Source organism: Ambystoma mexicanum, chromosome 1p, assembly GCF_040938575.1.
Source record: "Ambystoma mexicanum isolate Mex_15411 chromosome 1p, UKY_AmexF1_1, whole genome shotgun sequence".
Lineage (NCBI taxonomy): Eukaryota > Metazoa > Chordata > Amphibia > Caudata > Ambystomatidae > Ambystoma > Ambystoma mexicanum.
Genome location: NC_090921.1, coordinates 202,579,529 through 202,591,785, shown reverse-complemented (window position 1 = coordinate 202,591,785; position 12,257 = coordinate 202,579,529). Strand labels below are relative to the sequence as shown.

General features: G+C 44.1%; 1 protein-coding gene across 1 annotated transcript in view; it reads right to left on the bottom strand.

Moving 5' to 3' along the window:
- LOC138468449 (extracellular calcium-sensing receptor-like) overlaps nucleotides 1-12,257 on the bottom strand; it is a 132,037-nt gene that overhangs the window by 47,778 nt on the left and 72,002 nt on the right. The window contains exon 3 of the mRNA XM_069609009.1: nucleotides 8,738-8,965. Within this exon, the coding sequence (XP_069465110.1) occupies nucleotides 8,738-8,965 (228 nt within the window). The remainder of the gene's footprint in view (nucleotides 1-8,737; nucleotides 8,966-12,257) is intronic.

The following is a 12,257-nucleotide window of genomic DNA, read 5'->3' as shown; positions in this document are numbered from 1 at the left end:
TGCTTGAGCTGCAGGCCAAGAAAAGGACAGCACTCTCCCATTTGAAAGCAACCCCAAATGACTCACCTAAGTTAGTTTTTAAGACTATCTCCAAGAATATAAAACTGCCATTATCAAAGCAAAATCCTCCTCGTTCAACTCATGGATAGCAAATGCTAATTCAGGAACGAAGGAAATGTTTGCCATCTTCAGGGAGTTGGAAACCCCTACAACCCCCCGCCATCACTCCACAAAGATGAAGACTGGTGTAACACTATCCAAACTGCTATGTGGGACAAACTCAACACGCTCCAGAATAAAATCTTAGCCCCTCAACAGGCCCTTAGCCACCAAATATCTCAATCACAAAATAGCACTGCTGGTAATTCCCCCCTTTCGTGTTCAAGAACACGAGCGAACAAGAAGTTATCTCCCTCCTAAAATCAATCAAACCATCCTTCTGTAAAGGGAATGCATGCCTGGCTCAACTGATTAAAGATTGTGCCCTTCCCCTTGCCCCATTCCTCACAGCATTCATTAACGCCTCCTTCCAGTCAGGCCAAGTCCATACTGGCCTCAAGGAAGCATGGGTATGTTCTCTCCTCAAAAAGCCAACACTTGACCCAACGGTCCCAGGGAACTACAGACCCATTACAGCAGTCCCATTACTTGGGACTAACAACTTGCCCGGCCTCCGGCAGTCAGGATTCTGCCCGGGGCACGCTACCGAAACTGCACTCCTAGATTTACAAAATCAAACGGACGATTTCAGAGATGCAGGAAAACCTGCCCCCCTTTTGCTCCTTGATTTGTCTGCAGTGTTTGATTTGGAGGATCATAATACACTATGTCACCATCTCTCCTCCGCTGCCAATTTCTCCCCTACGGCTATTGCTTGGATCACCTTGTTTCTCCAGGCAAGGGTTATGAAAGTCTTCTCTGACTCAGCCTGTTCCCACCCAAGCTTCATAAAATGAGGAGTCCCACAGGGCTCCTGCATCTCACCCACCCTGTACAGCCTGTTTACCAAGCCTTTTTTCCACATCCTGGACGCTTTGGGCATCACATACACTATTTATGCTGATGATAGACAGGTCTTCATCCCTCTTACCGGTGACTATGAAGCCGATATGGCTACCGTCAAGTCCATATATTCCACCATCCAAACCTGGATGGCAGAAAACTGGTTATGCCTTAACAGTGACAAAACCGAGCTTCTGCTAATTGGATCTCCTGCCACCCTCAAGAAACTGGACAAACAATACAGTTCTTTTACAATTGACAACTTGCCAATCCCTGTATCGCAAGTTGTAAAGACACTGGGGGGGTCTACCTGGACTCTGACCTCTCTATGAACAGGCAGGTCAATGCCATTGCATCAACCTCAGCCTACCACTCTAAATTGATGAACGCAGCCAGACCCTTTCTATCAGAACAGAACTGTCTCACCATCGCAAGAGCAATAATTGGATCTAGGCTGGACTATTGCAATGCCCTCTTTTTGGGGACGTCCACTAAAAACCTTACCAAACTGCAGATAGGTTCCTACCAGACCCACAAGAATGTCCTATACTAATAGGATATCTGTTCTTAAATCCCTTAAAGTGCGGGCAGGAGGATCTAGTGTCCCAGTTTTAGCAGCGACGCACTGGAGCTACTTCTCCCCCCAGGTTAGAAATGTTGAGTCACACTTTGCCTTCAGGAAATTAATTAAAACCATGTTGTTTAGCTAACTAATTACCTTCTTCACCACTTTTCCTATGAATACTGCATTCTCCAGACTGACTATTTTTGTACCTTTCACTGTAACTGTAACATTCTCACTGTAACAAAGAGCCAAGTATCCCTATGTAACTAACTCAATATCATGTAACTAAGTAAATTTCATGCAACAGAGCCTCGATGCCCTTGGGCTGCTAGTGCGCTTTACAAATCCAAATAAATAAATAAATAAATAAATAAATAAACAACGGCAGTGGCTGTAGTATTAGGAACTGAAATGGGGGTGATTTCAACCAAACAGCTGATGTAGGGGTTAGATTTGTGGGCTGCAAGCCTTGACATACTAACATTGTGTCAGGTATATGAACAAATACGCTGTTTGTGGGTGCCGGTTTCAGAAAATAAAGCGTAGATTGAAAACTGCATTTGCAGGTGAGATTTAAAGCTGGTGCTGTGAGATTGCAAAAAAGGGGCATTCATGATAAATGCCTATTGCTCCGAGCAGAAAAGAGGAAGGTAGGAATATGTTACTTTATGGGGTGATGTACCGAATGCTGCCCAAAGGTCGCTTGGAAAATTACACAAGATGGGTGCAAGAAGGGCTGGTAGATTTGCGAAGGCTCTGTCACGTGTTGAAGTTAGAAATGACACAGGAAAGGGGCTGGAGCTTGAAGGAGGTGATAACTGATATCATCAGATAGGTGGGTACAAATGTTCAGAATCTATATGTGATATAGGAGAAAGGCAAGGTTCTGGAGAAGGCTTTATAATGGGGTGTCAGCTGGAAGGAGGGGATTTTGGCATGGGGTTTTGCAAAGCGCATTAAGGTCACACAAGTGGGGAAAGAGCGCTATATAAATAACCAAATACAATACAATGCAATACAATATAATACATGGCTTGTGGACCTGAGTTTTTCCAAATGTTGTTTGGGGCTCTTTCTGGCTGGATTTGTGGCTGATCTTTGGCTTGCTGAAACTTGAAAACTGGGCTGAGATTTAACAGACTCTGATTTCTTGCAAGGACTTTGATTTTAGTTTCAGAATTTTGAAAGAGATCTGGGGCTTACCAGAAAGCATTTGCAAGCCTCTGTTTTCATCGAGTGGGAAAGCTGGGCCATCTTGTTCTGCTCCGAGCACATTTCTACCTGTAGTAGACCCCGTACTTTGAGGCGTGACTTTGCCAAAATATACACTCACACCTATTTTGTCATTCATGTTTGCTTACATACCTGATGTCGCCCCTGTAGCATGAGGCGTGCCTTTACCAGATTGTTCACTCACACCTATTTTGTCATTCATGTTTGCTTACATACCTGTAGTAGCACCACGTATCATGAGGCATGGCTTTGCCAGAATGTGTGCTAATACCTATTTTGTCATTCATGTTTGCTTACGTACCTGAAGTAGCCCCCATACCATGATGCGTGGCTTTGCCAGAATGTGTGCTTACACCTATTCTGTCATTCATGTTTGCTTACATACCTGAAGTAGCCCCCATACCATGAGGCGGGACTTCACTAGAGTGTGTTTTCAAGATACAACCCTATGTTTGTGACCCTTGGCATGGTCCCACACCTTATGGACTTTGCTGTTTACTTACTGTATTTATGTATTCATTGTTATTTACTGTCTTTGACTAATACCTCTCACAATTCCTGTCAAGTGGCATGGTACCTTTGGGTCTATGCGCTATACAAATGTATGAATAAATAAATAAATAATACATACATCAAAGGCCTTGAAAGCTGCAGGGAGCCGTCTTTGAGATTATATCTGTTGGCAGCTGACAGTGAGAAAGCGTTATACTGTGTGTGGTTGTGCAGAGACAGTGACTGAGATTCCGTCTGCTGGAAGGTGGGGCAGCTGCCAAATGGAGCTCAGACTGCAGCCAGGTCTGAAGTGCTGGGTTCACCAAAGTCTCAAGTGAAGTAAAGTGAGTATTATTAGGGGCAATGTTAACTTCAATCTCTTGCAGGGATAATGTGGCCATGTCAAACTGACCCAAAATGCATAGCTCCCTTTATTTCTAAACTACCCAATGATGTAGCTTGTTGCCTGAATCAAAATTGGTTATTGGGGATGGTATGTGATGCAGGGAGTTCATTATATCTAATCTTATACTAACTTGACCTAAGCTAAAGGACAAGGAGTAAATGGGGATTGAAGCTGTATCTATAGTGCATTTGCCTTCATAGTCAAAGTGCAGATAAGGTATCTTCTAATCTCTTTCCTAACTCAATAATAAGCGGAGGTGGGCACAGCTAAGGCCGTGTTCACTCAATATTAATACATGTCAGTTTGGGTTGTTCCAGAACCTGAAAGAAATGTGTCATTGTGGAATTGCATGTTTTGTTTTCCCTTCTCTCCAACACCATGCACTGATGAAATTAAGTGTTGCTTGTTCATACATATCACCAATGCGAAAGTCTGAAATGTGTGTCTCTTGTTGCTACAAAGGTAAACAGTTTTCACCTAAAATAGTAAGGCTATGAGCATCTCGGGTGGTTTTGCTATTGTGTGGCCTGCTCAATTCATGGTATAAAGTGTTACTGGAATCTGGTGTGTGCCTGCCACAGTACTAAGTCTTCTGGTGTCTAGCCAAAGAGCCCAACTGTGATGAATATATCTACGAAAACACAGTGATGTCCTCATAATTTTCTGAAGTACAAGCAATGCATGGTAATCTTGACAGACCCGGGATCCAAATAATTGCACTTAGCAACACAAGCAATTGTTAATCATCTAAAAAGTCCTGGTTAATAAAAAGGTATGCATTTTATAAATCAAAAAATAAAAAGTGACCTCCAAAAGGGTTGTTAGTCAGTAAATAATGTATTCATGGTCATGACAGCATTTGTTGTGGAAAATCTTGCAGTTTTCATTTTGGTCTCTTAATAATTGTACTGAGAGGCTAGTAGTTTTGTTTTTAAATATTTGGTACATAGAGATACATAGTCTACAAACGCTATTTATGGAAACATTAGGAATAAAAGTACCTTGACACTAAAAGATGTGTTTTTAATAAAACTGCGAGAGTGGACAGACCCTACAATGATTCCTTATTGGAATTCAGGAAGGACATACACTTCCTTAGCACTTAAGGGGTACACACGTTGAGACCATACTTTGCCTCATTGAGCCCAACCACAGTGCCAGGTAAGACTTCAATTTCAAAGCCATTCTCTTGCTGATCGAACCGTATCCAGCTGATTTGGCAAATCCACACATTTCAGCTGAATATACCTGATTCATCAACTTTCAAGTTGCTCGTCAACACATTCACGCAATACCAACGTCAACCACCACCTGCAGTGGATCTATCCCCTGCCTTCGACACAGTCAACTATGCCATCCTACTCAATTGTCTGGGTATCTCTGGTCAGGCCCTAGCCTGGTTGACCTATTTTCTCTCAGATTGACTCTCTCCGTTCCAACTTGGGTATTTCCTCTCTTCTATCTCTCCCTCTACATGTGTGTCCCCCAGGGGTCTAACCTCTCCCCCTTGCTCTTTAACCACTACCTGGCACCTCTGGCCCACTGTATCTGTACCTTCTGTTCTACCTTTCAGTGTTATATGGATGACACCCAGCTCTCCTTCAGGCTCCTCTCAGCCTCTTCAGCTCCTTTTTTCATACCTGACTGTCTGGCCGCAATTCAGGAATGGTGTGCCTCCAACAATCTCTGTCTTAATGCCAGTAAGACTGAGATCCTCCTCATTAAGACACCTGCTCCTGACTTCCCTCTCCCACTCTGGCCGCCCACCCTGGGCCCTCTACCTGCACCTTCCTGTGAGGCTAAGAACCTTGGTGTCATCTTTGACTCCACCCTCTCCTTCTCTCCTCACATCATTGATGTTACTAAGAAGTCGCACTGTCAGCAGCACCTCCTCAAAGGTATTCTTCCTTTTCTCACTTTCCTCCACTGTCTCCAGAGCCCTGGTCCTCTCTAGGCTGGACTACTGCAACAACCTCTTTCTAAATCTGTCTGCCTCTACTCTTCGCCCTTTGCAACTAATCCAGAACAGGACTGCAAGACTTGTCCTTGGCCTCAAGCCCAGGAATCGTACCTCTCCAGCCCTGAAATCTCTCCACTGGCTCCCTGTGGCTGCAAGGATCAAGTTCACGACCCTCTGCATTGTCAACAAGGCTTTCTTGGGCCAGGGACAACACTACATCCAACTTTCTCTTCCTAAGCATCTTGCTTCTTGAGCCTTCCGCTCATCCACCTCCAAGTCTCTGAGAGTCAGACGCTTCTCCAGGCAGAGAGTGGGGGGTAGATCTCTGTCCTCTGCTGGTGTCTCGCTCTGGAACAGCCTCCCTGCCGTTCTCAAACTTGAGCAGGACCACCTAAGGTTCCGTAAGCAACTCAAGACCTTCCTTATAGCTTCTGCTTTCTCTCTCACTCTCCCTTGCTGATGTCCCTGTCTGCTGCGCATACTAGTTACCTGGCCAACCACTGAACTTACGGGACCAGACTCCTGCACGACCAGTTGCCCTTGCACTGCCTCTGGGCAACTCAACCACTTAGGGACTGTATCTGCAAACCTTAAGTCCCCTGACTCTCTGTATTTATGAGCCACCTCCCTGGCAGCACTTAAGAGTTCCTTTGTACTTTCCCCTCTCCTCTCCACCACACCCCCCTTGGCAATTCCCCCCGACCTCCGCACCTGCACGATCTGTATGACACAAGGCCTAGTAAGACTGTTGTTTTGTCCTCCTTCTGTCTTCCCTTCTTTGTCTTGTCGTGCATAGAAACACTTGTGTACAGGCGTGTTATAAATGACTTATGTCATATTAATAATAGCTTGAAAGTAACCATTTATGTTTTACCATTTTATTAATGTGTGCCTACAATTTTCCTTCCTGTCGTATACTTCCAAGAATGTACAATATGTATTATATATATGGACCTACCCGGAATTATCAACGTGCTCTTCTTTACGGAGGTGAGTTTTTAGTATTTTGGTTGTTATCTGTGTTTGGGTAAACAACATAGAATTAAAAGAACCTTGCTTAGACATTCCTTTCAATGTATTATTTACTGAACTATTGTTGACTCCTTCTGCTGACTCACATCTCTGAAGAAGAAATCGTGCTCTCAATCCATGCTACAATTATAAGGGCGACGGAGGGATCCTATTTAATGTCTACCTGTTTTTCCTTTATGTATGACTGAAATACCTCTGAGCCATTTTGTGGTACACATTAGGGCACAGTATGCGGAAGTCTAAGCTTTCCCTTGTACTTCTTCTGCGAAGAATGGGATGTTATCTCACTCCTGTCCAGAGGGAGGTATCTCTTGATCATTCAGTTTCAGATTTTCTTCCGCTTTAATGTGACCTTCTAGATCACAATTTGGTGAACCTCTGCTTAGAGTTGAAATTATACAGCAACATATTCTACGAACTTGCAGAGTGTGCTCAATTACTTGTTAAATAACCGTGGGGACAGAGCCGAGGTAAGAACCCGCCAGAATGGGCCTCATTATGACCCTGGCGGCCGCGGTTTGAATGGTGCCGGTAAGGTTCCCATCATTAACGGGTCCTTTGTTAGCATCCTCCCCGTTCCCATTTAGCGCTATGGGAATTGAAATGGGAATGGGGACGTACCGGGTCCGGGTCTTGAAAATGGGAATTACCGGGCCTGCAAAAGTCAGAATGGCCCGGTAATTCCCTTTTTTTCGGTTCCCGGAAACGAGTTTGGAAGTAGCCATGCCGGTAATGACGGCATGGCTACCTCCAAACTCATAATGAGGCCCAATGAGTGGTGGGGCAATCCAGTGACTTGGCCATCACCAACAATGATGACCAGACTGTTGCCTACCGTTTGAGATCCATGGTGGTGCAGGATGGCATTGTGCAAGTGTGCATGCATAGACCCTAATGGAGCACTTTATTACTGTTTAATGCCCGATAATTTGTCTCCTCTAGAACTGGTCAAAATATTCCAAACCAGGCTTCCAAATCTGGACACAGTAATTCAAACTTGACTAGCAGCACTGGAGACAAAGAGTCAGATGAGGTCTCCAGGACTGAACTCAATTCTTCAGGTTTACCAGCTGTTTGATCGTATGACTGGTCATTCATTAACCAAAGAAACTCGCGTTAACATAATGACATGTCGAAACTGTTACATAATAGAAAATTGCAGGAGATCACATAATATCACAGATTCAATCAGGCCACTAGAGATGATCACCAATGGTAAATAATGACTCTATTATTAGTATGCCCCACCCCCCCAACTATCCAAACATGCTGCTATAAATCAACACATGCATTCATTGACTATCCTCCAAACAACCTCAGAGTCCACACTTCTACTGTGTTCCGATTGTTGGGGTGTTTCATGAAGATTTCCTGAGCAAAATATGAATTACAAATGCATGAGATATTCATGAATTGTACATTAATGCCATGAGATGTATGAACTCAAGGACTGAACGAATTGGTTGAATTAAGCCCATTGCAAAACCTGTGTGGGTCGGAACCTTGCCATTATTATCACCCATCTCTAGAATAATTTAATATACTTTCCTTTCCGTTTACATAATCATGTTTCATGTAAATATCAGTGGTTACAGCAAACATTGTGACAACAAAAGAACAAATGAGTTCACATTTCCTCATATTTCAACAATTCTCATCACATAGAGCACAGAGCAATGGTGTCTATCACATGTCTGGGTGTTTTACAATTTGATGACATGTTTGGAGTAGGAAGGAACAAGAAACCGAGATGGAGTAGGTCTGTGAATACATAGGGATTTTACAAGGCCAATATAATTGAACAAATAAGGGGGAGCGGAAAAACTGCTACAACTAGCCTATCAGACTGAGGGGAGAGTGAGGGAGGGGAGTGAGAGGACAACGAGGTGAAGCCAGTGGGATTTTGTTCACAGGGAGGAGTGGTGGGTAAAATCGGAACCGGTAAGTGCAGAATTGGGAACAGAAAGTGTAGTGGTATAGCCAACGAGGTTCTGCCTGCAGCATATCAGCTTTAGAGTAAATGCACCCCATTGTAGGTTATCCTTACCTGAGTGATCCCCGAAGCCCATAAGACCTTACTGGCATTGAAGATAAGGGTCTGTCCTTCAGGGGCGCTGGAGTCGTACTTGCCAACTATCACGTGCTTGAGGGAGCCCTCTGCGTTTTGTTGAAAATTGATAATGTCGTACTGAGCAGGAACTTCACCATTTTGATTGAAAAATACTTCACCACCTCCATTCTTTCTAAACCGAACATTCTTCAGATAATGTATGAGCTAGAAACAAAATGGACAAATACAGTTTGGAACACACCTTGCCAATAGCAAGCTACTTTCAATTATTACTTTACAGAAAATGAAGAACTAATCACACCAATTTTAGTCACTCACAATGGAGTACACACTAGCTAGCCTGCAATGTTTAAAATGCTAACTTCTCTATGCCATCTTGTTTTTCCATCACTTTCTTTTATGAAGTGAGTCAGCACCTACAGGCAACTCCTTGCATTACACTACCGATAGAAACACAACAACGTTAGCAAAATCAGCAGTTCTGGCTTTTCAGAACTGTTTCAGACACTGATTTTTCCTATCAGCTCAGGGAGCTTTGGTGCAAAGAGACAGGTCCTGATTCTAAGCAAACTCCACCCAATGTGCCCTGGGAGTGGGTAGGAAGCAAAGTTTGCCTCTGCTATTGGAACACTCGTTCTTCACCTCAATGGACAGGAAGATCAACTCTTCTAAAAGAGGTCCAAGTTAACTCTTCCTTATGTCCTAGACGGTCCAAAAGTGAAAGAAAAACGAGGTTGGACACTCCATTTTATTTTAGACGAAGGACCATAGGAGATTGTGGAAAGCAAGCATACCTAGATTGCCTTTTAGTGCAGGAATTGGAGGGGACAGGAAAGAAAGGCAAGCCAGCCAAAAGACAAATAGAGGAACCCTTATCCCAACTTATCTGTGTTTCCTGGTTGTCCTAACACACCCCTTCTCAGCCTGCAACTTTAAATGATCTGTGTTGAGCAGCCCCCTTGTGTGATGCAGTCTTTTGTTATGTTAACAGAACCTATTAAGCGCAAATACCCCCAAAGGCATCATGGCACTGGTGGCATGAAAGGAGATTTTAATGATATGTCAGATTCTAGAATATTGTCGTTTTCAGTATCCAGTGCAAGTCAAGATAGTCATCAGTCCCCAGTAGAGCAAGGGGAAGGTCATTCCAAGCTTTAGCAGCTGCCACGGAGAAGGCTTGCTCCCCTGATCGAGATAGCCTGAACCGGGGAACCACTACAAGAAGAGCTGTCTGTGATCGGAGAGAGTGAGTGGGCACATAGTGCAAGAATTTAGCTTGCAGATATTCTGCCCCGAGGCCATGAAAAGCCTAATGTAAAATGCACATATGGTCTCTGAAAAGGGGGGCGAAGAATAGATCTGGCCGCAGCATTCTGGAGTAGTTCTAGACGCTTGATGAAATAGCAAGGCTGTGCCAGATAGAGCGAATTGTAATTGTCCAGTACACTCAAAACCAAAGCTGCGACCACCGGGGCCTCACATGCTATGGTAAAGAATGGGAAGACCTTCCGGAGAATGAAGAGCACTTAGCTATTTGATGCCCTGCTCTCCTTTTTGTCTCGTTGGGAGATCCCAGGCCTGACAAGAGGGTGTTACTTTCCCTTCTACAGAGTCAAGTGATGCCCTTTTGTCTAATTCACAGGAATGCAAAGAGGCAGGATCATGGAATCCACACAGACTCCTAGGGATTTCTGAGCTCACAGGGTTGAAACGGGTATGCTATAATCAGATGTGGCTTTACTAATGATGTGAACCTTCAGCCACCAGACCTTAGCTCATGTATGGCGTATGATTATAGAGTAAACTGTCACCGGGATAACGGTTCATGATAATTATGTAGGTTTAGAACAGATGTGCGTATCTTCCCTACACCCCCTGTGTTGCAGTGACATTGCTGTCCCATCCGCAGTCAAATTGGGCCCTGCAACCTTTCAGCCTGCTCTGTGCCACTGGAGAGCGGGTGCCACAGATCACGAGACTCATTCAGCAGGGCACACATGTTATCATGTTTTTGGCATGGAGTTGGGCTAAAGGGAGGATCTGGTTAGCAGACCACCCTTTTTGAGCTAGAACTACCTGAATCATTTTATTAGTTATTAAACATCATAACAATCAGGGCTTCTACACTCTTGACATATGTGTATAAATGCCTCTGCGCGACCATTCCTTTGTGTATGATGCTGAGTGCCTTTGTGTATGATTCGTGCGTGCCCAATGCCTCTGACTTGTACCTGCCTGAATAATAGTGTTAGTGTTAGTGTGCATGTGTGTGTGTCCTGTACTTTTTGGTGTCTCTGTATAGGTCATCCCCTTGTGTGAGTGAGCCTGCCAGTGTGTTTGTCTCTACTTCCTCTAGCTGCCCGCATGTGAGAAAGGGGATTGAATACTTGCAGCATTTTTAGGATGTACTTGGCATAAGCGCATCCTGTCCTGAATGGGGAATGTAAGGGAGCTCGGGTGTAGTTGTCCAAGACCCTTTGTGAATGAGGCGCTGGTGAGTCCAACCCATGCAAATTAGTTCCAATGTCAGGGCTATTTTACTTTTTGAGACCAAGTGAAAAACTATGCTTTAGGAGTTTCTGTGGACATGTATTCTGTGATGTTATCTGAGTATGGAGTTGCATAGGTTGGTGACTGCGACAAAGGTTACTCCTTCCGGTTAAGGTACCTTGCTGTTGGGAACCCTGCCACTTACTAAAATAACCATGACAGGATAACTTCAAAAGGCTGCAGAAGGCAAGATGCATGAGAAAGCGGTGGGTGTGAATGTGCACAGTATGGGGGGTTAGCAATAGAAAATAGAGAGTTGTGCTTCTAGAACTAGAAAGCCCAGTAAACACTGTAATGCGATATCTCAATAAGTCAATGCATCTGCACGCCGCATGCAGGCTGAATGCTCGAATATGGGTAGGAATGACTGAGCCTTTTAGTCTTCTGATGTTGAAACACTAATTACTATGGAAGTGACCAATTGTGAACATCATATCAACCCTGTACCAGTCTAGGACTGGGCCACAGTCATTCCCACGTCAGGCTTTCCTGGGTCTGCTTTCAACGTTTAGAGAATGTAAGATGTCTATCAGAATATTGGGAATTCATGCAGGCACGTACCTCTAAAGGCTGATACAGCGGGGACAGATTAGCAACATTTTGATATCCTTCTGAGTTGGGCGACATGTGGTAGGAAGGAACATTTGCAATAGAGAGTGTTTTTGGCTGCCACACAATTAACTTGGAAAGGCCAATGGGGGTAGAGAAGAGTCAGAAACATGTCAAGTATGCATGATGGAGGTCTTCATCGTTCTGATGCTCCTTACATCATCACTATTGAGGTTTATGAAGAAACTTTCAAAACAAGTTAGTGGCAGGAAATTACTTGCTCACAGACCTGGCAGACGGTGACGCAGGCAGTCACATGCCAAGCATGTAAGAATCAGACATGCATACCTCTGACATCGCTTAAATTGTTACTATTAAACATTTGGATGTGCAATAT